At 42.2% G+C, this 27500-nt stretch overlaps 2 protein-coding genes across 9 annotated transcripts in view; one reads left to right on the top strand and one right to left on the bottom strand.

The window, feature by feature from the left end:
- Positions 1–459: 459 nt before the first annotated feature.
- Positions 460–6526, bottom strand: adgrg4a (adhesion G protein-coupled receptor G4a; the record flags this gene model as incomplete). Its single annotated transcript, XM_080840904.1, has 12 exons — positions 460–602; positions 1018–1119; positions 1273–1553; positions 1842–1941; positions 2134–2402; positions 2520–2641; positions 3655–3761; positions 3917–3962; positions 4257–4370; positions 4575–4727; positions 5355–5520; positions 6345–6526. 12 exons carry the CDS (start codon positions 6524–6526, stop codon positions 460–462), a joined length of 1785 nt encoding a protein of 594 aa, XP_080697030.1.
- A 10027-nt stretch (positions 6527–16553) lies between these two features.
- The window catches only part of map7d3 (MAP7 domain containing 3), a 35916-nt gene continuing 24969 nt past the window's right edge, over positions 16554–27500 (top strand). For 7 of the 8 annotated variants that reach the window (XM_080841411.1, XM_080841409.1, XM_080841410.1 and 4 more), the window contains exons 1-4: positions 16564–16614; positions 24436–24555; positions 25718–25798; positions 26129–26292. In XM_080841411.1, the coding sequence (XP_080697537.1) occupies positions 16569–16614; positions 24436–24555; positions 25718–25798; positions 26129–26292 (411 nt within the window). In that variant the 5' untranslated portion in view covers positions 16564–16568. Of the gene's footprint in view, positions 16615–24435; positions 24556–25717; positions 25799–26128; positions 26293–27500 lie in introns of all 8 variants that reach the window. The other variant, XM_080841416.1, reaches the window with a different exon arrangement.

Below are 27500 nucleotides of genomic sequence, written 5' to 3' on the forward strand. Positions count from 1 at the left end.
GTCTACTGAGGCATGACTTGATGGGACATGACATGATGGGATGCAGCCTGAAATGCCATTAAGTTGGGCTCGATGGTTATACTGGCCAACAAGACCAAAAGGGCATCTGACGACCTGATCACTAAAGTGTTCATACTTCCTAATTCAATCTTGTTTTGACCCAGACTCACCAGGGACATGCACTGTGATACTCTGTGTGCCAGTTACTGAGAGTATCAGCTGTCACACTCTGATGTGCAATGATGGCTATAGTAACTAATGACAAATTGTTCAACATACAGTATGTTCGAAGTTCACAAACATCAACGAGGATATTTCTTTATTTTGAGATACTACTTGATGTGACTAGATGTCTTTCATTAAGTCATTTTAACATCAACTAGACAAATCTGCTTAAAACTTGAAACTATTTTAAGTAGATCCGCTGAAGCGCGTGGATGGAAGGAGGATTTTGTGAGGTCAGGCTGTCATTTGACCGGCACCCGTAGTGGACGAGTCAGAAATCTTCCTGATGGAGCTGGTGTCCTCTGACTTGACTGATGGAGAACGCACCAGGCGGTTCCGTCCCCCTCCACCACCGCCTGTCACGGAGCGGCTCCAGTCTAAAGTAAGAAGACAACCTCATTTGAATATTCTCAAAATAGCTGACCAGATTGTTTTGCAACTAATGTGCGTATAATCATTTTGGGTATCATATTGCACGTATACACCCTCCTTTGGACTCCTACATTTACATTTACATTTAGCCATTTAGCAGACGCTTTTGTCCAAAGTAACATGCTAGTGAGAGAACAGTCAATATACGAGCAATAGAGACCTAGTGTAACAATAAATACTATTTAACATAATAAATAGAAAAAAAAAGTGCAGGAAGGGAGTTGCTTTCTGAAGAGTTGGGTCTTCAAGAGCAATTATCTCTGGTAGTTAAATGTACTTAAACTCTGTGCAAGTTAAGTACTAGTTAAGTACTAGTTAAGTACTAGTTAAGTATTCCTGATACAGATGTCGCTCCCTCACCAGAGTAGTCTCCGGGCCTGAGAGGCCCACAGCAGAGGTGGATCCTCCACTGTTTCTGCACATTCTCCTTCATCAGACAGTGGAAGATGAATATGAAGAAGCCTGTAGAAAAAAGCAACATCTCGTCAACACACATTAACTCCATCAGAACAGCCACTGGATCACAGTGCCTTATGGCATTGTTCAAACACACACTGCCTATCTTCAAAAAGTATCTCCCCAGAAGTCTCCCTGAGGAAGTAAGGATACCCTTACCCTGCAGACTGTTTAGGATGGAGAACAGGTACAGAAAGGGAGTGTTGAGTGGCCCCCAGCTGATGAAGGGCAGAATCCAGGTGAGGCCCAGGAGAAAGGTGAGGCTGGCAACGACCCGTAGGTCATGCACCAGCCCGCTGGTGTTGCTGGTGGTCTTGTTGGCCTGCATCTTACGAATCTGGACCAGAACCACTCCAAACATGGTCATGTTGCACAGCAGGACCAGGAGAATGAAGGCCATGACAGAGACATAAAATGCTGTGTCATCCTGCAACCAGCAGCTGGTGAACACAAAAGGCCATATTTATATAGCAAATGCGCTACTCAATGTGCTTTACTTATACAAAAGCACAAAAAAAGTAAAGAGTAAAGCGAAACAAATAATAAAAGCGAAACATAAAAATAAAAGACAAGAAAGTAAGTGTACTGGAAGAACAAAATCATATGGAATATAAGTGAAAACAAAAAACAGTCATAGTTCCTTTTACCTATCCTGGTTCATTCATAAAGGTTGTGTTTAGCGCGCTATTAGAAATCATCTGCCCTATGTCCTTTATTATTTTACTTACAATGGTGCCGTGTCTGTGAAGAAGCTGGAATCTCTAAATCCGTTGCCATAGACATCCTTGTTTATAGCCAGGATCAAGATAATAATCGCAGTAGGTAATCCTACACATACAGCCAAGAAAAGAGATTCTGTAGTTTGCCATCGCTGTAAATTTCAAACCTTTCAAAATGTCTTCGTTCACAACAGGGGACAATATAATTTGCAGTCACAGAACTACATTTTAAACTGAAGTAAATGTGTTAGATTTTCATTTATTTACACATTAGAGTATGTATTCCTTTCTTCATTCTTACCCCATCCCACCACACAGAACTTGAGGGTGTATGAGGGCACGTAGACGTTGAAGACTTTCACCAGGGCAAAGTACATGTGCAAAGCTTCTAAACCCATCCACGTGAAAGAGGCCAAGAGAAAAAAGTGCTGGATAACCGCCACACTCATACAGAGTCCTCTGATCTCAAAAGAGGCCAGCCAGGAGTTCACCAGGAAGACCAGGTTCAGGCCTAGCAGAGCCAGGGACAAGTTGATCAGGATTTTGGACGGGTAGTCCTGACGCAGTTTCCTGTGGCAACAGATTTGGATTTGTTTTTTTTTAGTATTTGTATTCATTTTTTTATAGACGTCAGAGCATTATTTGTCGCCTGTCTTATTAATCAGTTCATGTGGAGAAGTCACTCACTCAAAGGCTAAGTATGTAATGAGCGTGACACCCAAAAAGATGGAGGACAAGCCACAGCCCACATAAGATATGCTGGTCAGGATCAGGTGATCTACTGCACTGACTGGGGTCTTGGACACATCCTGTGAATGAGACATGAATAAAGAGGCAATAAGTATGCATACTGGTTAAGTGCAGTGAAGTCTAGTGTATAAGTATGCATACTGGTTGAGTGTTGTCTAGTGTATAAGTATGCATACTGGTTTAGTGTAGTGTTGTGTAGTGTATAAGTATGCATACTGGTTTAGTGTAGTGTTGTCTTGTGTATAAGTATGCATACTGGTTTAGTGTAGTGTTGTCTAGTGTATAAGTATGCATACTGGTTTAGTGTTGTCTAGTTTATAAGTATGCATACTGGTTTAGTGTTGTCTAGTGTATAAGTATGCATACTGGTTTAGTGATGTCTAGTGTATAAGTATGCATACTGGTTTAGTGTTGTCTAGTGTATAAGTATGCACACTGGTTTAGTGTAGTGTTGTCTAGTGTATAAGTAAGCATACTGGTTTAGTGTAGTGTAGTCTAGTGTATAAGTATGCATACTGGTTTAGTGTTGTCTAGTGTATAAGTATGCATACTGGTTTAGTGTTGTCTAGTGTATAAGTATGCACACTGGTTTAGTGTAGTGTTGTCTAGTGTATAAGTATGCATACTGGTTTAACCGTTGTGCATGCACTAAGGGGGTTTAGGCTCTGGGCTCTGTTAAGCGCCTAGAGGCAATTGTATTGTTATGGCGCTATACAAATAAAATTGAATTGAATTGAATTGAATTGAATAGTGTTGTCTAGTGTATAAGTATGCACACTGGTTTAGTGTAGTGTTGTCTAGTGTATAAGTATGCACACTGGTTTAGTGTAGTGTAGTCTAGTGTATAAGTATGCATACTGGTTTAGTGTAGTGTTGTCTAGTGTATAAGTATGCATACTGGTTTAGTGTAGTGTTGTCTAGTGTATAAGTATGCATACTGGTTTAGTGTAGTGTTGTCTAGTGTATAAGTATGCATACTGGTTTAGTGTTGTCTAGGCACTGTGTGTTCCCATGTTGGATATAGGAGTGATGTTAGGGAGGAAAGTGTGAGTGAGCAGGCAGTGATGCTCACCAACAGCACTCCAAAGTGAGTGAGATGGTTACAATGGCAGGTGGTTTGAAAGCCGTCTGTGCTCTGAGTCTGAATCTTACACCCTTGGTTCTCCCAGCCTCCGCCACCTATGGAAACACCACAACACAGGTACACAAGCATTGCCAACATATGTATGCCTGTCATGAATCTAAACATGATTTCGTTGTGCATGTCATAAATCTAAACATTATTTTGTTGGTAAATATTAGTCCTAAAGAGGAACAACCTAAAAAGAACATACCACTCTTGCTGAGGTCCCAGTAGACACACATCTGTTGGTCTTGATCCTATTGCAGAAGTGGGAAAGATCATGGGGTCATGGGGTCATGGGGTTCCTTATTCCCCACAGTCAGTCAGTTATATACAATCCTGGCCACTTTTTTATGATCCAGAAAAGTCCATAATCATACAAAACCATGTTTGTTTGTGTGTGTCTGTGGGTGTGTCTGTGTGTGTGTGTGTGTGTGTGTGTGTGTGTGTGTATGTGTGTCTGTGTCTTGACTGATCATTATAACAAGCAGTTATTATAAGTAAAGTTCTTCTGATGTCCTTAGTTTTGCTAGCGACTCACACACCTGTACCGTCTTGAGATGGCGAAGAGTGATGATGATAGGTTGATTCAGGTTACTGACATTTACATTGGTGACACTGGCTGACACAATGTAGGTGTTAAGTGTCATGTTGCGATAAGGATTCTGCCAATGAAAAAAAATACACATTTGTATTCAAATAAAACCAAATGGAAGCACGGAACTGTCTCTGTATGACCCATCCACAAAGATTCTACAAATAGAACACTGTGAGAAACGACGATTCCAACAGAAAAGTCCAGTGTCAACAGAGAAATTCAGCTTCCAACAGAAAAGTCCAATTTCCAATAGAAAAGTCCAGTTTCATACCTTGAAGAGGACTTCAGAAGTGTAGAACTGAAACTGGATGCGAGGCCTAATAGTGTTGTTCTGAGGGAAGAAGTTCTCGAGGACAGACGGTAGGGAGATAGAGGCCACAGCCCCTGACACAGGCTTCTCCACAAATGTCTTATTCAAAAAAATCTTAAACAGACAAGAAACGCAAATTATTATCATTACAAAATTCCTAGTAAAGACCACACATTTGGAAGAATATTGTATATTTATTTATTCACTGAACTACCACAGTACAGTACAACGACAAATTTGCTTTCAAGAGTTTTTTGTTCTGATATCCATACAGGTTGTGGCAATGTATTAGACAACATTTACCTGCTAACTGCTGACTTTGCTATGTAAATTATGGAGCAGCACAAACTGCTGATTTACTCTTTGCATAACTGCCACATGGATTTAAACACAACAGCCAAAACATTGTAAAAAGTAAATTAGAGAATGTTTTATCAGACGGTGAATAGTAACATGTTCAGTAGCCTCAAATAAACTCATAGACTACTTACATGAATGTAAACAAAACTTTTAAAGCAGTATTAGTTAAGGTCTTGCAAGCTACCTAACTAAAAAGCATACAAAAACATACAAATATAAAAACACCGATAGCATGTCATTTGGTGATAATGATTAGGCAATTTGAGCTTTTTCTCAAATTGTTAGGGGTGTCTTGACCTGAACAACAAAACAATATAGTCAATAGCCTGGACGATAGTGGGAATGACAGATGTGACAGCACTACATAATCTTTCAACTCACCTCTGGAGAACTGTCACTTGTGAGCGAGGTCACACCAAATGTCAGGCCCTGGAACCGGCTGGAGTTCACGGCGACGAGCTGCATGGCCATTGATGGGACAGTTATGTTGTGAGTCTCTCCCTCAATCTTAATTTTATCCCCAAGTCGGTCTGTGAGACCAAGGATTCTGCCAGAGCCAAACAGAGATGTCCAGAGTTAAATTAAGGAACTACCAGAGATGTCCATAATTGCTCTTGAAGACCCAACTCTTCAAAAAGCACGTCCCTTCCTAAACTTGCAATTCTACTAGTACTTAACTTGCACTTACAGCAGTTACATTCCTGCACTTTTTCCTGTGTCTTATGTAAAATAGTATTTATTGTTACACTATAGGTCTCTATTGCTCGCGGCTTGACTCTTCTCTCCCTTGTACATCTGCTAAACGGCTAAATGTAAATGTAAAGTTTAGGTAAGGAACTACCAGAGATGTCCAGAGTTAAAGTAAGAAACTATCAGAGATGTCCAGAGTTAAAGTAAGAAACTACCAGAGTACCGCAACATATAACAGACAGGAAAGGGACAGTGAATACTCAGTTGCTGTGAAACATAAAGACAAAACCTATCCTGGAAGCTTTAGCTCTTTTTCTGAATTCTCAGTTTGATCTTTAACCCTATCGTCTGGATCAATAATTGGTTAGGACAGTCTCATAGGCATGCAATCTATCAAAATATGGGCGAGGGAAGTGGTAGAGCACTGCTCTCCCATGCCCACATCCACGGCTGAAGTGCCCTTGAGCAAGGCACTTAACCCTGATCACTGCTCCCCTGGCGCCGCCAAGGCAACTCACTGCTCCGGGTTAGTGTAACTTCACTTCACTGTGTGTGTTCAATGGGTGCTGTGTGTGTCACTACCCTGGATGGGTCAAATGCAGAGGTGGAATTCAGAGTGTGTGTGACTACACCACCTCTGCCATAGAGTCACTTTCACTTTCACTTTCACTTTCATCTCACTTGTTGGTGAAGGAGGCCAGGTCAGGTTTGGAGTTAAGGAGGTCTGAGATGATTTCCATTATCTTCTCTCCCAACGCCGTGGAGACAGGGCTGATGGTGACCACGTCCTCCAGTTTGTTCAGCACAGTGTCCAGCTCAGAAGGACTGAGGTCTGTTTGGTTACTGACCAGACCACCAATCATATCCACAACCTCACCGGAATTATCTAAGGAAAACAGAATAATAATTCTACCAAATAATTACAATTAAAAAAAAATAATTATACATATAAAAGTCTGATAATAAAATATTTAACAAAATTTTTTTGGTGGCCTTAGAAATGCAGTAAATAACAGTTATTATTATTATATATTATCAGGTATCTCTCATGAATGGTGGTCTGGAAGCCTTTCAATTTTACTTTACAACCAAGAATCTGTTTAAACCACAGAGCAGTATGAACACATGCACCAATCTTACTTGCTGTGACATTGACCTTGTCCAAATCAGTGATGTCGACCACAACCTTTTTGCATGAGCTCAAATCTGGAGATTCCCACATGGCTTTATCAGTCATGCCATCTAGTTTACTGTAGAAAAATATCAAGCATTGAAATAACTTTTTAGTATTTATTCATCATTTTATCTGAGAGCAAATATTTAGTCAGACTCTTAAAGATAAAATTCCAGAAGGTTTGTTTTTAAGAAATATTTTTTAGCACAAAAGAATTGAAGACCATGCTTTTGAGTTGAATTGGACAAAACCAGGGCTATGATGATCTGCCCTTTAGTCCATGAGCCATCAGCCAAGGGAACAAGCTGTGCTGCCGGTGTGTGCCATTTCTAACATGAGTAAACTCCTGAATGAGTTTACAGCCTCTAGACCAAATGTTCCAGAGATGAGTTTGGACAGGGGTATAATTACTTGGGCTCTCACCGTCAGCACATAGGCCAATAAACTATGTTGCACCAATCATCTAATCAGTACACCGCATGGTTATCATATTTAATATTTGGATTAGCATTTGAGTTTTCACATCTAATACAAATTATGTTTTCTAATTAATTCTTTACACTAAACTTGTGTAAACTCAAAAACTATGGCTATAGGTGGGTATATCACCAGAATCAGATCACTGTGTACTGTGATAGTGATTTACTGTGTGGACAGTGACACAGCACAGGCTGCCTGTGATGGAGAATATTTATACAACACTAACAGTGGAAACAGGCTTCATGTTTATATACGTTCTGTATATAATACTTCATGTTTGTCATGAGCGATTGATGAGGGAAACCATGCATACAGGTTATTGGTGTGTGGCTTTACCACAAGTTACTCAACACTTGATTAATTACAATTCTCTCAACAGCCTAGTTAAGACTATTCTATTACTAAAATGCATAGGCCCAGTGAAAAAACACACAGCATGTATTATCATTGAAAGTGAAAAATATATAGCCTTCAAGTAAAGAGCAGACAATTCATGTTTAGCGCCTCTGTCATACAAATGCAGAGTGTGGTTAGAGATTTCAGCCACATAAAACATTTCCCAATTTCCTGACTGTGTGAAGCCAAACAATGGCAAGCTAACATCAACACTCTCTTATCTATGAGCCATAGGTAAATATCAGACAATTTCCCTTATATAGTGACAGTCAACATACAAATAATCAAATTCCTACTAAAACAGGCTCCAGTGCAGATACAAGCTCATTTTCCTGCCCCTTCTGCCCGCATGGCTGCAACTTGTTCTCTAAATTGACAACATCTGCATAAACCCACTCCAAACAATCTTCTTCTTCTTCTTCAACATGCACAGAAGACACAGGGACATTTCTCATTATCCTTCAGGTTTCTCTCATGAATGGTGGTCTAGAAGTCTTTCAATTTTACTTTACAACGAAGAATCTGTATGAGCCACAGAGCAGTATAAACACCAATGTAGTCAACCTGCTCTGCTTTCACTATAGGCTTTTGAGGTGAGGGGGCATCTTTCTCCTTTTGCCACTTAGTTCAGTAATCATCATTCACACCTTGATCTGAGAAAAGTCACTGCCTACTACGTGCCTCCTTCAATACGTATGAAGCCTCTGGCTGCTTCTCAGCACACAGTGACTGACTTACAAATGTGTGAAAAACACTACCAACTGTGTAGTGTGAAAATATAAAATATAAAATGTGTGAACACTCAAACCCAGGTCTCACATTGATGGGCAAGTGGCCATGTAATCCATTTATTTACACATCTCACAAACCACATGTAATCCATTTATTTACACAACTCACAAACCACGCTCTCACCGTGTGAATGTTAAACCACGGTCTCACCGTGTGGATGTTAAACCACAGTCTCACCGTGTGGACGTTAAACCACTGTCTCACCGTGTGGATGTTAAACCACGGCCTCACCGTGTGCATGTTAAACCACGGTCTCACCGTGTGGATGTTAAACCACGGTCTCACCGTGTGGATGTTAAACCACGGACTCACCGTGTGGATGTTAAACCACGGACTCACCGTGTGGATGTTAAACCACGGTCTCACAGTGTGAATGTTAAACCACGGTCTCACCGTGTAGATGTTAAACCACGGCCTCACCGTGTGAATGTTAAACCACGAGGCGCCGCGGTAGAACTCACTTACCAGAATCGTGTGGCTCTTTCTTTTTTGTTCTTCTGACAGAGGACGATGGCTGTGTCCTGTGCCTCAGTCTTGGGCCAGGCAAACAGGCCCTGCAGGGTGTGCTGGTCGTGATCAGGGCAGGAGCCTGGAGCTGCAGACAAATACTCAACAGATTTAGCTTGGTTATTGATTTGCCGGGTGTGACAGGTGTATCAAGACACCTAAATTGTCCGTGTGGTTGTTTTCTGTTATGGTGATTTGCATATGTCCAGTCAGGGTGGGGGTTTCTTCTATGTAAAAAAAACCCTCATGTATATGTGGATAAATAACTAAAACTGAAATCTATAATTAAAAAAAAAAAAAAAAAAAAGATTTGCATCCTGGATGGCCAGTGCGTGACTGTGGATGTTGGACAATGCAGATCTGAGAGAGGATGTCGTGCTTCGATATGACTTCCCATCTCCGACTTACCTATGTGTGAGACGGTGATGTGACCAGGAAGGACTTGAATAGACACGGACTCAGTGATGTATAGTTTTGTGAGAAGGCTGAGAATGAGCTTCTTTGTCTCTGTGACATTAAGATATTCTGCCTGCACCTGGAATGTGCAGCCATATCTGTGGAGGATTGAAAACTTCTTTAATATCTCAAATCTCATTACCCTTACAATTGTCTTAAAAAATCATCAAAGACGTGTCCACCACATTCACTAAGGCGTGCATTCTTCCTGTTTAGTTTGCTAAATGGTCACTCACATGTGCCACTCTGGCTTCATCACAAAGTTTAAAAATGCCATGCGAAGTGGATTCAATGTTGCATCAAGCTGAAAACCACAAATAATCAGATAATTCACACATATTTGATTAGTGTACTACAGTATATCCTTTATTATGCTGTGCATTGGCCGTTGGTCCACTCACCCAGTTTTGAAAGGTGGTCTCTGCATTTATCACTGTACCATTGATGCTTGCGTTTAAACTGACTCTGTAAAATGTGTCCTGAAGAACTTGAGAAACAAATCATTATTCTTATTATTATTCCCATTAAATTATAATTTGTCATGTTTCTCATTTTTCAAATATTCTATATCTGCATACAGCATAAATGCATGTTATTGGTGATATCAGTTGAGTATTTCACCCATCATTTTGATGAGGTTATTAAAACGCCCGGTTTCACTGTTGCAATTCCGAATATGATTCTGTGTAAAGGTCGTTGTTGAGTTACTTACACCCCTCCGTGTAGTCAGGGCTACATTCATCAGGAGTTTCCATTGCGACTGCGGAGGCCAACACTGCCACAGAAGGGCATAATGGCAGCTCAGCTGTTAAAGAAGACACAGAGGACAATTTCTACACATGCTATGTACTTACAACTGCTGAATTCAGTCTCAATTTGAGTAGTTTTATTGCCTATTTGTTCATGGAGCCAGAGCTCATACTTGACTAAAGTAGGACTTCCTTTTCTTGTTTCCATCAACTCTAAATGTCATCATCTAATTTCTATGGGAGAGGGCACTGACCTGTGGTAGAAGCAGTAGAGAGGGCCGGAGGTCCAGTTGTTTGTGGAAGACTATCAGTGGGAAACATCTCTGTCCATATAGAAAGATGAGTTTAAAAAACATATGACATAAAGACTAATCATTATAACCGCCAGGCAACTACATAAGCTCTATGATCAAAAAGGGATCTGTTATAGAAAGTCATGGCTGAGGGAAAAAGTAGTTTAATATTAGAAATTGATGTCAGCCTTAAATATATCAAGAGGCTTCTCCACCTACCAACAGAATTAACAGTTATGGATCCAGGGTCTGCAGTCACAACGACTTTGTCATGGTGGTATGGAGGTTTGAGACGCCATTGGACCTCCTCTTGGACTGCCAAGACATCTTTCTTTGGGGTGACCTCCACATAAACCAGGCAGTCAAACCTACAAATGAATGAGGCTGGAATAAGCAGGCTTCCATAATATATATATAATTTCATCATAACAGAAAATATTAGGTTGAACATATATATCATATATTTAATACATATTTAATTTTTTTTGTGATAAAGTAACATTTTGTTGTCTGTTAGAAGCGTAACCTCTTTTCAGTGGTTCCATTGGATGATGCTTTTTTTCCCTGGAGCAAAAACAAAAGACAATTAGTTCAAAGATAAAAGCAGAAGCAAATTATTTGCAAAGGCTTTGCTTTTGTCACCTATGAAACATAGTTTTTGTTTTCATTATGGAAATTGTCATGGCAACTCAATAATAAACCTGCACCTCCAGTAGTGTTCCATGATTATTGCCTGTTTTCTGCACCTGCCTGGTTTAAAACACAGATAAGGCCAGAGATTAAAGGACATAACTTGTTATCTACAACGAAAACTGTAATTCCTGGCCTGGCATTTCCGAGGTGTGCATAAATATACTGTAATATTCATAATATACATTTGTGCCTATACGTTTAGTTTTAGATTGGTATGAACAGCAATATGACCATGAATGAAAATTGTAAAAGCTTTCAGTACCTTAAAGATGGGTTGCATGATGGGTAACCATGAACCGAGATGTTAGAGGGGAATGTAGACTTAAACTGCATCAAAGAGTCAACAGATACCAGGAATTAATGACAACTTCAGCTAATAATATTCAGGAACATTCAAATATTAGGTGATGACCCTGAAGTCTCCCTTACCCAATTCTGCACAATTTCCCCCAGCTTTTCTTTGTCTATTGGCTTTGATTTGATGTAAACATTCATTTCAATCGCATACTTCCGCCATTCTGAAATATTTCCATACACCATAATATTAGTTTCAATATTTTCACTGACTTCTTGGGTTTGAATTTGTTAGATTTTTTTGTCCTCAAGTCATGTGGCGCACTGGAGGATATGATTGTGCACAAACACTGGTGAGGCATCCAAGAAAATTTTAAGGTTTTCAAATGATCAACAAGTTTGGACAGACAGTGAGATGTAATGTGCTGACAACTGTGAAGCTGTTTCAAAACATTTAACATATGCTGGGGGGTAGGAACTAATTTAGTGTGCATGTAATTTTCCAAGGCGTCTCTTTTTCTCTCTCCCTGGATTTTAATGAGGCCATCGGTTAACTAGTAACTGAGAGTCTGATGTCTATCTCATTCATGTTGCATGATTCACCAGACTACTAGTCTGTGGCTGAACATCTCATGTACAGTACCAGTCAAAAGTTTGGACACACCTTTCATTTTATGGAGAAGTGTTTTCTTTACTTTTATTATTTTCTACATTGTAGATTAATACTGAAGACATTTAAACTGCGAAATAACACATATGGAATGATGTACTAGACAAAAAAGTATAATTTACCATGTAGAAAATACTAAAAGTAAAGAAAAAAAGGTGTGTCCAAACTTTTGACAGGAACTGTACACTTTATGTGATTAGTGCACATCTGTTTTTGTATGGTCAGGGGTAAACATTATTTACATTTTAGACATAGGGATGGTTGACATGGCAAAATTGAGTGTAAATGTTTATCTTTACCGCATATGAGGCTGGAGTCAGGCAACGGTTCACACAAGCTGCCTTTGAGGTCCCAGTCCCGCTTGCTCCAGCTCACCACGTCCCCCTCCACACACCTCAGAGCAGACAGCTCTCTGCCGCCCAGCGCTCGGCCCCACATGCGGAAGAGTGTGGCGGCCCCCATCAGCTCCTTCCCTGTCTCATAGCCCATGACACCACCCAGCAGAGTGTGTGAAACCCCCAGGGTCAGCATGCCATTGCCGGCTAATCGAGATCCATTTACAGGGAATTCTCCGAGGCTGCTGTCATTGACATACACCTGCAGTTGCTTGGTTACGGCTGACCAGGACAGGCAGATGGTGTGCCATTTGCGAAGTGCAACCACCAGGTCTACCTTGGTCTCCACTCCAAAGAGCCATACTTTTAGCTGTCTGTTGCTGCCTGCTAGACCCAGCTCCACACTTGGCTTGCCACGCTGCTTATAGTCAAACGCAGTCCAGTCTGAGGTGCCAACATCCCGCTGAAGCGTAATGCACGCGCTCAGTTCCTTCAACTCAGGCACCACACACTGGTCACTTAGCTGCCAGTAGCATGGTGCTCCCATTAGTCTCGCCTTCTTCCCCCAGAAACTCAGATTTGACGAACCTGACAAAATAATTTTCAATTTGAACCAGAACTTAATTTCTTCAAAACAGAGGACACACCACACTAGCTAACAAAACCCAACACAAAAACTGCAGTTAACATAAATACAGATGTGACAAACTTTTGATAGTCTGATTGAAGAAGACAATGAGTCACACTGTGAAGAAATAAATACAAAAACAAGTCATGTGTAATGTCAGCGTAAATAAACAACTCAAATGTACACAAACAATTCAAATACCTGAGCGAATATGAAGGCTGGTGATGCATATCCAAATAGTTATGGAGACATGAACCTTTATTGAGTCCATCTTCAAAACAAAGTGGTACAATAGATACACCAGTGTGTAATGTGACAGTGTATTGCATTTTCTTAACAAAACAATGCAAAACAACATTCATAAAAACTATATAAAAGTTTAAATCTGCAATGTAAAGTTGGAGGCAGGTCTAGTAAGACTACTCACTGAACTGAATCCCTTTGAACTGTGAACAATTAACTTTTTCACAATTTGTGGCATATTTAATAAAAGACTAACCAAAATCACATTATCATATTAAACCTGCCCAAAATATAGTTCAAAATAAAATATCACTTCAGTGGACAGTGACCCTCTCATTGTAAACACTTACTGCATTAGGACATCACTGCGCTTCAAATCCAAATTCTAGCTCTTTCCGTGAAATGCAGACGTACCAATCTCCCAAGACTGACCATGTGGATCCTGACTGTGGCACATTTCGGACTATGGTTTACCGTTTCTTCACGTTATGCTCCACGCCCTCTTGTGTTTTTTTTTACCTTGGGTTACTCATTAAACACAGCTAAAGCGGTTTACTCCAAGGCATGATAGCCAAGATATTTCTTCCCTTACATTCCAGCTCTCACTGAAAGCCCATGCTTTTGTTATGGTGAATGAATTGATGCTGGAATAAATACATCACCTTTCCTATAAACTAAAGTTATAAACTTGGTGATGACATGATTCATGCTTTTGCAAAAACTTGCACCTTCAATTGACATTTGACCCGAGTAAAGGTTAGTTGCGACATAATAAGTGCGTAACTTAGTTTAGATCTTGGGGACAACACTCAGAAAAGGGTGTTTTCATTGCAACTAGTTTTTCTATTTATTTGGTGGTGAGAGTGGGGAGAACTGAAGACCATTAATGGTTCAGCATTTCATGCGCAGATGGAAATCGGGAAATAGCCTGTGTGTGTGTGTGTGTGTGTGTGTGTGTGTGTGTGTGTGTGTGTGTGTGTGTGTGTGTGTGTGTGTGTGTGTGTGTGTGTGTGTGTGTGTGTGTGTGTGTGTGTGTGTGTGTGTGTGTGTGTGTGTGTGTGTGTGTGTGTGTGTGTGTGCGCGCGCGCGCGTGTGTGTGTGTGTGTGTGTGTTCGTGTTTGAGTGTCTGTGTGTCTGTGTGTCTGTGTGAGAGGGTCACCCTATAAGGTCGTTCATGACAGATTTGCAAACAGAGCATTATTAAGAGGAATTGTGTCTGTCAATCATAGAGGTCTAGATTGTTTGATCTTCGAACATATGTACTCATTGTCCATGAACCTGCTACCATTGGTCTGGGTGTTGTTCAAGTAAAGTGCACAAATGATGGCAGGTTAAACACCAGAGATATTTTCTAGATGTTTATTTGAGGATGACAGGATTAACAGAGATGTCTCTTCTTAATCAGGACCATGTCATCTTTTCTTTGATTTGTAGGCATACCACATCTTAAGTAATGTCTTCATAGCAATGCTCCAGTTGTAATACAGGCACCAGTCATCATTTGTTTGTTTCTGGCATATATAATTGGCTTGTCTTAGAGAAAGACAAGTATCGCTTCTCATTGCATTCTCTGTACATCAGACTGAATAGGCAAACTGCATATACCTATGTTTCTTGAGGTTTTGAAAATAATAGTAACGTCATTAAATTGACATTATGATGCAATTATTTGCCTAATGGCATTGCAGAGAGTTATCATTAGTGAGCTGATGAGCAAACCAAATCACCATTGTATTGAATTGTTATCCTAGGACAAATATTAGCTACCTCTGTGATAAATGATGATCTGTTTGGTTGTCTTTCAATGTTCGACTTGGATGAACCCAGAATCTGGCTCTGTTATAAACCAGATATGAGTTCTTCAACTCAACGCAGTTGCAGTGTGCCAAGATTTTTCAGAAGAAACAAGCAGCTTGGTTTAGTCAGGCCCTGAGATGTAAAGGGAGGTGCAGCTTGGTTTGGTCAGGCACTGAGAGGTACAGGGAGGTGCAGCTTGGTTTGGTCAGGCACTGAGAGGTAAAGGGAGGTGCAGCTTGGTTTGGTCAGGCACTGAGAGGTAAAGGGAGGTGCAGCTTGGTTTGGTTAGGCACTGAGATGTAAAGGGATGTGCAGCTTGGATGGGTCAGGCCCTGAGGTGTAAAGGGAGGTGCAGCTTGGATGGGTCAGGCCATGAGATGTAAAGAGAGGTGACCTAGGAAATGAAACACCTTCCATTTAGCGCTTTGGAGTCTCTGTGGTATTCTGTAACAAAAATCATGACATCTTCCTTAGTGACACCATCATTGGCACCCAAGTGAGTGTTAAGTAACATGGGCTCTACTGCATAATTTAGACATGTGTAACTGAACCCAGAGTGTGTATTGTGCCATGGAAAATGAATGAGAGGCCCTGGTAGACTGAGACCTGGAAGGAATGGCACTGTAGGGTGGATATAGTGAGAGGAACTGGCGCGGTGGTGTTTTTTTGTTTTATTTTTTTTTGTGAAGGGAGGGGTTCCCCACTGCTGCAGTGAAGGTCCTTTACTGCATATTTTGCTGCTTAAAACCAGCTTCAAATCGGTAAGCCAACTGAAAAATGTGCTCCCCTCCTTGTTCATCTGTGAGGTTTTTTTTTTTGGTTTGTTTGTTTTTTTGCAGAGAAAGTTTGTAAATATTACCAGAGAATGTAATCAATTGTGAAAACAATGATTATGTATGTACGTATGTGTCTGTGTATGTACTGTATGTATGTCTGTTCAGATGGATGTACACATATGTATGTATGCATGTATGTAAGTACTACTACTAGTAGTAGTATACTACTTAAACTTCTATTGTTGAAGGAACAGGCAATTCATCATGTTACCCAACACCAGTAAAACTGTAAAACTGTATTAATAGGTAATACTATATAAGGCCTGCCAAGCTGCCACAGGTATATTGCAAATACAATGATATTTAGAGGGAATTGCATATTAGGCCTTCTACCAACTGACAATAACGCTCGTCACAAAGATGCAGGCCAATGACCATATTTTCTGGACAAAGTAAACCCAAACACAGGACAATTAGGTCACGTCTCCTTTTAATGATATTCGCTGACAGTAGATGTCGCTCCTGCACCCTGACTTTGCCATTGTTTAGCTGTCCACGTCCCCGTGTATTATTGCGCGCCTTGAATGTGTCAGGGGGGGAAAGGAGGAAAACTTCTGTAAAAATGGCGGAGGGTACAACGTCTCTGAAAGGGATGCGAGCCCAAATGGGTAAGAAATATGTTTTAATGCATAATTGGGTAGTTTGAAGAGGTTTCTGCCAATGTGAGAATCGTCAAAAGTTTGTTCCATTGATATTTTGAACAGTTGCTCCTTTGTTATTTTCCGGATAACTTAGCAAGGCTAGCCTTAGCTTAAATTGTGTTGTAGCAAGCTAACGTTAGCTGACGTTAGTGCTTATTGACTGACCAGTTATGGTGACCGGCTTGTACCTTAACGTTTTCTTCTGGACATGTATCGTTTATGGTAACAACGTGTAACCTCTTCCGAATGCAGTCTCGTGATGAGCATGGGTCTTTGCAAGCCCCTGAAGTTAAGTCATAAGCGAGCCAAGTTAGTGAAGTTGTAGGTGCTGGCTAACGCTCATGTTAATTGAGGCAAGAATTCAGTTTCAGCTTCGAGGCCGGTTGACACAGTTTTGACTTCAGTGTCTGGCGCCCTAGTTCCACAAGGGATGCTTAATGTTGTTACAGTAATGGGTTATAGAGATAGTTGACGCCCATTTTAAGATGCCTTGAATAGTTACTAGAATATGATATTTCTCATGAACTCAAAAGGATAATTTCTTAATTGTTCTTGGTTGATTAAAGGGTTTGATAGAACGTTACGTTAACTGTCGTCCATGCTATTTGTCGAAATAATGTGGGCTACCCTCACGTTAACCCAGCCAACGTTAATTATTTGTCATTGATAGCCAGCGGTTTGCCGGTAACTTAGTTAAGTGTTTCAGTCAGTAATACATGTGAACTTAATTCAACAGTTCGCTGGTAAACTACAAACTGACGCCAGAGTAACGAAGGATTGCTCACTGGCGTTAGCTAGATAATGCTATCTCTGCTGGGACAGATTTTTGAGCTCTCCATGGAGTTTCCTGCTATTCGTTGACTAACCATAGCTTAGCTATCGTCAATCACACAGACGGTCAGTTGTCAGATCAACACGTCAGTCGGTCTTCAATCCAGCTAGTTTAGCCGTTTAACCAGTGTTTCTTTCACCACGTCTGTCAGTAGTGAACGTCAACCTAATCATTGGTAGTCGTTAAATGACTTCAATCGACATTACAATTATTAGTTATTATCCTTGTTTAAAATGTGTTGAATTATTTGTAGTAAACTAGGTAACTTCACTGTCTTGCATCTTGACACTGATGAAATACTAGACATCATATCACTGATGTCATCATGTTGTGTAAGAACCACTTCTAACGAATTAAGCGGAAGTCCAGTTAAATTGTTTTACCCCGGCTTGCCACAGTGAGCTCCATTAATAAATACATTAACGAAACATTGGATCATTTTGTGGAACGTTTTAATCGTGATTAATAGGGCCATACGGTGTGGCATTGTAACGGATCTGCTGTCATTGTAAGCAAATGTATTAAAATATTCTTTGGTTGAAATAAGTGCTGCATTAGTAGCGAAACCGCTGTGTTATTCCTGTGATCTTTCAACGCTAAAACACACTTTTTCTGATGATTTCATTCATGTGTAAGCGTCTCTTAATCCGCTTTAAATTCATTGTTCAACTTGTTTTGTTACAATATGCCAAGAGCATCATTGTTAACGCCACATTACTTGTTCCATGCTTGCCAGATTTCCAGTTGTTGTCAGGCTTGTTTGCCAGATTGTATCTCCAACCATCTCGGTTGCAGAAGTGAAGGGTATTGCCTGTTAGTTCAGGTCACGGTGGTTTTAAAGCCTGCTGTGGATGGAACATGGGCTGCATCAGATTCCCAGGCCCAAGTAGCCTGTTGCACGGGGGACTGACAGTTCCCGTCTTAATGGGGCGGCCAAAGCCTCTACATTTCTGCAAGTGTCCACAAAAATGTGAGAGTCCACACATACACTGTAATTTCGAGGTGCCGTTGGGGCGATTGGGGCTCTAGGCAAGCCTGTGTCAGTGCTCTCTATTTTCAGCTAATCATCCAGTGCAGTTGAAAGAACCGGGGAATGGTCCACTATAAGTCCAAAGAAGGGAATGTATGAGGAATCGGTGAGACTAGAATGAAGTAGACCAGAGGTCCAGGCCTCACCCTGCCCCCACCCAGCAAACACTCTGTCAGCAGGAAACACTCCAGGCGACTGCAACTGATGAGGGGAGGACCACCTGATGTGCTCTGTGACAGATTTCTTCAGGAATCCAGTGTACATATGATTGGAATGTAAATATCCACTTTCAGATTCACATACAGGCATACAACAGTTCTAGCTTGTTCAGATCCTTATGATATTGGTGCACTCATTACGACTCATTACGATCATAATGATGGTGTTTTCCTCCTGGTGGAGCCAAGCCCTTAGTCAGGTAAATGCTGCTCTGGCCATTTGACATCTGCATGCACTAGTGTGGAGTCATGGTGGAGAGAGGAGGAAATAAATGCATCTGTGATCCCGCGGAAAGACCCAGGGCTAGGGGAAGACACCGGTCAACGGTTATAAGTTCTCGTGCGAGAGAAGCATGACCTGCTGTCACCGGTGACTCGTCATCCCTGCAGCTCTGTAAATAGCCTGGGCTTACACTGTCCCAATCCCATCCAAGATCTGAGGTGTGTGTGTGTGTGTGTGTGTGTGTGTGTGTGTGTAGACAGCAGCTGTGCTCTCAACTAAAGGCCTGCTTTATTAGACCATGCAGACACGTTGCTCTCTGGCCATCTGCATTACTGCACTTCCTGTGCTTCCCCCCTCCTCCCCTCGTGACACACAACACAGCTCCTGAAGCAGAGGAGAACGGGAGAGCAGAGGAGCAGGACCTTCACGAATCTACTGACTGAGCGGAGTCTTTCGCTGGCTGGTATTTATGTGAGTGTGTAGCATAGAGTCCCCTTGTGTCGCCCATAACGGTTCTTTTGTGTCTGGTCCGACTGCTCCAATGCAGTTTCGCAAAGTGTGCAGCTTCATTTTGTCATTCAACCAGCTCAGTGGAGCAGTGGAGCAGCCGGTTTTGGAGTGAAGACCGTGCTGCCATTTTTAATCATCGTCATTTCTAAGGCGTTTTCCTAAAGCTTCTAAACCGTATATGTGTTTGAGCGAATTTGCTTGAGGTGCAGACTGTTGACTGGTCCCCTTATCCTAGTTGGGTAGCAAATATGCTAGATTATATTCGCTTGTCTGGCTGACGTCATGAATTTTAATTCTTGATATTTTGGCCACTACCACTTGCAGAACACATAGAAAGAGTTTGTCTGAGTGTAAGAGTGTAAAGCCTACTGTTCTTCATCGTCTGCTAAATACGGTTGTGTTAGGCGTCTGTAATGGCCTAGTCTTAGAAGGCATCCAGAGAGTTTTCCCTGAGGGAGGTACTGATCAGTTGATTCGTGGCTCATGTTGAGGAGGTACTCTGTGTTTCCACAGCATGAGGCACATTTCAGGACATACCAGTTCCAGATGTACCAACGTCCTGCTGATACTCTGTACTTAGGACAAATCACATACTGGTTCTTGGGCCTTCAGGCCTTTTGGTTTTTGAGTGTTGCAGGCCTACTTAATACAGTAAGATGACATGGAATGGTATTGGACATTGGCTAGCTTGTAGTGTAACGTAACAAGTGTGGATGTTATGGATTTAGGTGAATATGTTGGGTAACGCAGAAGCTCTTCTCCATGAGTACTGAGACTTATGAAATGACTCTGTGCCTTGATGCTTTGTAAGCTGGTCTTGATAAGCCTATGGGGTAAACGTCGCCACCACCTTTTGTCAAGGCTTAGGCGTGACCCGCACAGGCCATCTCCACGGTGCCAGCTGTGTGTTTTGGGCCCTGTTCAGGGTCCTGTGCCATCTCCATCAGGATTGTCTTGGAAACTGTATCCTTAGGGACACCTGGATGTCTCATCTCCTCATGACACTACTGTGAGCAGTACAGCAACCCTGTGAATATCATCCACTTTTATCAATTTGACCCCTCAGTCTCAGTTTATAATTGCAATATTGTTTGTTTTCATGAACAGATTGAATTCATTTGTGTCTTTTATTTGTTTCGTGTCTGTGAAATATAGAGATTGGGTTGTGTAAAGAGATGCCAGTCAGACTCACGCCATCATTGCTCATGTTTCATGGTGGGTCAGACTGACACGGGTCGGATAAATGTGGCCATTGTGCAAGTCTATTGTTTGTCCACTGTCTATTTGCATGCAGTGTGCTGAAGAGCTCATGCCGCCAGGCCTCAGAGAGTGACTCAGCCTTTTGAATATTCATTGGGCCCCTGTGCATTCTCTGGAGAGCTCTTTAGTGACACACACACACACATGCACACACACACACACACGCACACACTTCCGCCGTCCACATGAACAGGTGAATCTGAAGGCTCAGTCACCAGTGCTGACTGACTATTCAATTCATGGGCTTGTGGGTCTAGACTGATAGTGTGTGATCATGTTCTGATGCAAAATGATGTCTGATCTATACTGATAGTTCATAGTACTCAGTCAGTCCTAGTTCAATGGAGGTAGCTTGACAGGCAGGCATTATACTGGAGCAGAGAGTTCTGCTGAAGGAATGATACAAATTCCATTTGATGGACGGGGGACCAGCATGTGAGTTAAACTGCTTGTCACTGAAAGTCATTCACCTAAGGGCCGGAATAAGCTGGCCAGCAAGCTGCTTTCATTATGCAATCTAACAATATGACCCGTAAATTGTTGGTCATTTTCTGACTTTCCTTGGGCTTTTGTGTGGAGATTCTAGCATTTACTGTTGAGCCAGCTTGCTTTCTGTCCGAATTACTTGACCATTTTGTGTGTGCATTAACAAGAGCTTTGATGGTATTTCCTGATTTCTCCATAGAGTTCAGTTGAAAACACACACACACACACACACACACACACACACACACAACAAGCTGATTCTATCATGGCTGTCATATAAATAGCACATTATACTGCCAACAGAAGACTGAGTGTGACCACGCTCTAAAGTAAGCTTGTGGCAGGGAGGGTGCAGGCTTAAACAGACCGTGATTGGCATGCAGTGGACAGGGCTCCTGAAAGCACATCTCTTATCACACACTCCTCTTGGAAGCCAACATGCTTAACAGGGCTTTGGTCTGTGAACCAGACTGCCAGGACTAAATTGTCCAGAAATCTATCTGAAAGTAGCCTCCCCAATCTTTTTTTGTTTTGTTTTGTTTAGATTTTCGGAGTGAAATTTCAATAAGTTTTGAAATCTACAGCAGCAGTCAAATACATGCATGAAGGTTTTTCGCAGGCCAGGGGATATTTAGCTGACTCCGGTTTATCCATCGATCCATCTCGTTGGAATGACTGGAACCTCACGGCCCTGTACAGATATCTTGGTCTGGGCTGCTGGTGCAGAACTGGCCTGTATTCAGGCTGTCATGTTGTGGACTCTAGCCTGACCAATTGATTGGCATATCTAGGCTATTGATGGTCAGAGTGAGGGCACAAGCAGCCTTTGTCCATTAATAGGATAACCATTGGCGCACTGGCCGTGTAGAAAACCAGACTGAATGCAAACAGTAGAGGAGCCTTTGGTCTTGTCTGAATCGACACTCACCCTCCCAAAGCAACCGTTGCTACGCAACTCCCAAAGGTACAGCTGCCTCATCAGTGGCACAACAAAGCCAACCAGGAGAGGAAAGAAACTACTCCATCTTACTGTACTTCTGAAGTGAAGTGAGGTGTACGTGTGTGTGTGTGCGTCTAGTTAACTTTAGTTGTTGCAACATGTTTCATAATCTTGCCATCTTTTGGTGCAGTTCGCTTCTGTTCCCTCACACAGCTTCGTCCTCATTCTGGACATGTGTTTGTTCCATTCTTGACCCTGAAAATGTATCAGCAAAATCAATTTCTGGCAAAAGCGACGGTCGATGTCCTTAATTTTTCATTGATTGATTTTTAAGTGGCTTATTCTTTCCCAATCCCCAGATAATTCAGCAGAAAGAAATCTGGAATGTGTGTCGTTTCCTCTCTCCTCCTTTCTCTCACGAAATGCTCATAATGCTCATTTTCTCTTTCTGAATGGCCCTCCCAATCTCTGGCTGCCAGCCATCGTCAAACCCCAGGCTTTCCCGTCATAGGCCCTGTGGCTCAGAAATTGCTTTGTTGGCTCAGGAAGCTGGACTTCATAAGACCACTGCTATCCCCGTTCCTCTTACTCCCCGGTCTTTCCCAAGCTTCAGAGGCTGCTGCTGCACTCAAGTGTGACAGCAGGGCAACTGATCTTAGGCTCCTGTTTAGGTTAGCTGATCTTTAGAGACTTCCACCCAGGCCTTCTCATAATCTCATAATTCAGGCCACTCATGCATGTTTTTTTTCCTCCAGTGAGTGCCTTTGTCTTCCACACCCTTCCTCTGGTTGTTCTTCATACTACCAAGGCCCCGGATGGCAGCTTTAGCAGAAACTCACAAAGAAAATGGCCCGTCAGTAGTCCTGGGAGGCCTCACATATTTATGAGACTTTGGAAATGAGTCTCTCAGATGTCTGTTTTCTTTCCTGTACCCGTTACTTTACTTTGCTTTCTTTCCTGTACCCTTTACTCAAATTGTGTTTTGAACTGATAACCCCTTTTGTTTTACTGTCATCACTTTGTTTCACTCTCTCTCTCCCTTTATCTCATTCAAATTCACACCAGGTCTCTTTCCCTCACACATACAAATGCAGACTTTCAAATAATGTCCTTTTTTGCTTTGCTGTTGCTTTGGCGTAAATGCACAATACTTGCTCAGCTTAAAGCTCCGCTCAGAAAACCACACTCAAGGCAAAAATAAGGAACTGAGCCCTTCCCTCAACTTGAGCTGTAGCGCTTAAGGGTTCGAATACGCATACGCGTTTTTTTTGAAACGGGACGCGAGAAAATGCATTGATTCCTTTGAGTGAAAGCGCGCCATACCATTGGAATCAATGCATTTTCTAGCGTCCCGTTTTTAAAAAAACACTTATGTGTATTCGAACCCCAAGGAGGGAGGAGGTTGTCTTTCTCTTCAAGGAAAGTGGCAGCCAATGATCCCACTGATTGACTCACACCGAGGTAAAAAAAACTCAGACATCCTGATCTTGGATCAGATATGTTTTCATGACTGGAAAGATAGAATTATGTGTTGCCTGTGACACTGCCGAGAAGCAGTAGCCCATGTCTAATCACGTCCCTGAAACACCTGATGTGCGTGTTGACTATAAAGAAGTTGTTCTGTTCAAAACTGCTGTTTTCCTGCTAGTTCCTCCTGACCACCTGGTCCCAGATGAAGCTGCACTCTCTTAGCCCCGTGGTCTGATCCCAGCTCCCGTATGAACAGTTGGCTTCATCAGCCGCCACGCAGCCATCACATGATGATCTCGCCACCTCAGCACTCCTTCTAATGTAGCTCGGCCTCGTACTCTCTCACTCCAGGCAACGAGGGAATGCAAGTCATTAAAAGGGCTCCAGTACTTGTCGATCACGTCCTCTCCACATCCTTCCTTCCTTCCTTCCATGGTCTTGCCTGCTCATTCCTTCGTTTTCAGCGTGCCAGAAAGCAATGCTGTTGAAGGGATTTTTGAGTTCTCTGTGTGCCAGAAAGCAATGCTGTGTGAAGGGATGTTTGAGTTTTCAGCGTGCCAGAAAGCAATGATGTGTGAAGGGATGTTTGACGGAAGGAGCAGGGCCTGCTGCCCATTGACTGCGTTTGCCCCTTACTGAATTACTGAAGTGCTGGTCACTGGCAACTCCGTACAAACCAGCAGAATAATGGAAACAAATGACTAGCTCCAGCTTTGTCAACTCCACCTACTGTATGTCTCTTGTGTGGTGCACTCCTATGTCTGACTGTTTTCCTGCTGTGTGTGTGTCCGTGTGTGTGTGTGTGTGTGTGTTTTCCAGCTGCAGCTGCACAGGCGCAGGCCGAGGAACGTCGCAGCATAGCAGGAACCAGCCCAGGGCCTGCAGCCGCAACCGTACCCAGCACAGCCATATCAGCCAAGAGTCCAGGAGCAAGACCAGGTACACTCTCGTGTATATTAACATCACCTTCAACACTCTGGGAAGCAATGGTATTGATACAAAACCCAATATGTTTTGACACACCAGCACAGTGAGTTATGCAGACAAGGCATATCATCCTTAATGGTATACATAATACAGCAATTTCCCTTTCCACAATAAATCAGCCCAAATTGGTGTCCATAAAATATATTCATTTAAAGAATGTAGCCTACATGTTCGGACCTGTACTATGAAAGTTTACATTACAGCTTTGCATTTAGCTTTTATTAAATCTGTGTCTTGAAAGCTATAAATTGACCTCAGTTGACATGGGAACCAACCTGTTATGTTCACAGTGACAAGTGACAATACAAGAGAATGATATGAAACGTAGTCACGAGGAAAGAGTTTCATTGTCTAACTACTTTTTCCATTTTATTATTCATTTATATATCGATCATAGTTCATGCAAAATCCATTGTACTCTGAATAGACTGAATAGTTATTATTGAACTCTTCCATCTTTACAGTGAAGGATTACTTGCATCCTCTTTAGGCTCTCAGTTTGACAATACAGAACCCCAGTCACAGCCTAATGACACCAAATACTCTGAACAAGGTGTTGCATGTATGTTTTTCATTGTCACATGCCAACATGTAGACACAAATATCACCAAACAGTGGACCGCCTCTCCAAAACAAAAGCTTGGTTATGTTATGAGCCAATCCGCAGTGCTCCGCTGTCACTCCTGTTTAAGCTGGCTCGTTCATTGTGTATTAATCCCCTCAGCTCATTCTCCTGTGCTAACATGAGTTATGTACTGGAGTATTACAGCAGGCAGCGATGACCAAGCAGGGCGTTTATTAAAAGTGGCTTTAGGGCAGGTGATCCTCACGTTGTTACACCTGCAGTGTGTAATCTGGACAGTGAGCTGATGGCCGTGTGGGGTGATGAGCTGTAGGGCTGCTCGTGGTGTCATCGCCCCCTGAGATGCACCTGAGGAGAGGTGGACTGTGCTGGAGGACTGTGCTGGGCTCGGGTTTTTGTTGCGTGAAGGGCTGATTCTCTACACGGATTTGAAAAGGACTGTTTGCGTTTGGGTGTGGTCAGGAGAGAGAGAGGGAGAGGGTTTCCTGCCAGGTGGAGATTGATGAGTTCTTCATGTGTGTTTGTTTGCAGTCATTGATGGAGCTGCTTTAAAGATTGACGACAAACTCAGAGTGGCAAAAGAACGACGTGAGGAGCAGGATAAACAACAGGGTGAGGCTTCCCTTTACCACTACTTACACTCATTAAAAAAAAAAAAACATCATAATTCTTGTCATGTTTTATAGCATTAGAATATGTTACTGTGTATTACATGTTAGTTCTTACTTGACTGCTTTGAAATGAACTAGCTGTCCGTCACTGTCCTTCTTCTCACTCATGTTTTCCCTCTGTGTCATTTAACTGATTTGTATCCACCCTCACCAACACATCCACCCACACCAACACATCCACCCACACCAACACATCCACCCACACCAACACATCCACCCACACCAACACATCCACACACACCTGCATCCACACCTGCTTCCACACCTGCAGCGGCACGTGGCTCTGAGATCCTAGAACGGGACCGCAAGTCGAAGCTTCAGGTAGAGCGTCAGATGGAGGAGCGGCAGCGGAAACTGGAGGAGCAGCGGCGGAAGGAGGAGCAGAGGAGGACCGCCGTAGAGGAGAAGAGGAAGCTCAAGCAGGAGGAGGAGAAGGTGGGCCCCGACTCCTGTACTCATCTGCCCCCTCTCTTTTCCTCTTTTCTCCCTCTCCATGCTCCCACCGCTTATGGGACTGCAGGAGAAACCCAATAGCCTGGCCTTTAAGCCACTCACAGAAAGCTTCACTCTGCCTTGCGTCTTACTCAAGAATCCAGGCTTTTTGTTGCTAACAAGACTTTACCACAGCCATTTCATCCATTCCAATCCTTCAACAGCATATTTAATCTTGGTCTGAGGGCAGTCTCTTACGTTAATGCCATTCCTTCAGTGGCATGTGCCCTAGCCAGAGGTCTTGCCCTCGCTCGTACCACAGAGCTTAGGTTTGGCTGGACCTTAGTGTTCTAGCTCTAAAGAGTCGACTGCGTGTGTGTGTTTTTATATGAAGAGCCAGACTCGCAGCATCCCTAAGACTCGCTAATCCCAAAGGCAAAACACGCAGGGAATGAATACCTGCTGTGTTTTACGGCTCCGCGCTACTGTGTTACAGGACACCCAAGCCTTTCACCTCACTAAGCAGTTTCATCTCGCAGCTCATATAGACTGCCAGGTCATTTAATACACACAATGGACCTGTGCAAGCACTAGGCGCAATGCCTCCCAGGTCTTTGTTTTGAACTAGCATTAGCATACTGCTAACCCAATGTAGTGTTATTGTTTTGTTTGGGGTGTTGTTGTTTTGTTTCCATTTCAAAGAACTCGCGTGTAGTGGCTCAATATAGTTATTCTGGTGCAGGAAAACCTGCATAGGTCTATGTGTTCCTTATTTATAAAGTGAGTTTGTTTTACAGTAGTGAACAATGATCTTTTTGTTGGTGAGTAGTGAAATATGGGTAACCATTTTTACCCACCCACTTCTGTCTAAAATACTGAATCGTGGTTCTGTTCATTTGTTATGGTTTCAGTTCATTAGAGATTTGTATTTTAATCTGTTTCTGACATGGCTGCACTCAGAGACGACTTCAATGCACTCTAATCAGAGCTGCTTTCTGCTGTTTCTGGTTTCCGTTTTGCCACTTTTATAACTTCAAAATGTTTGGTACACAATCAGCTTTAAAGGCACATTTATGTTTTTGCAAATACCTCTCAACTGTTACCTAATGCAATAATGTAAGTTAGGAGAAAGTTATTTCCTTGATTCTTGAAACTTTATATTTGCCAACAATAGATGGAAAGGGAAACAAATTAACAGTTGAAACTGATGG

This window comes from Sprattus sprattus (genome assembly GCF_963457725.1).
Source record: "Sprattus sprattus genome assembly, chromosome: 6".
NCBI classification, from domain to species: Eukaryota; Metazoa; Chordata; class Actinopteri; order Clupeiformes; family Clupeidae; genus Sprattus; species Sprattus sprattus.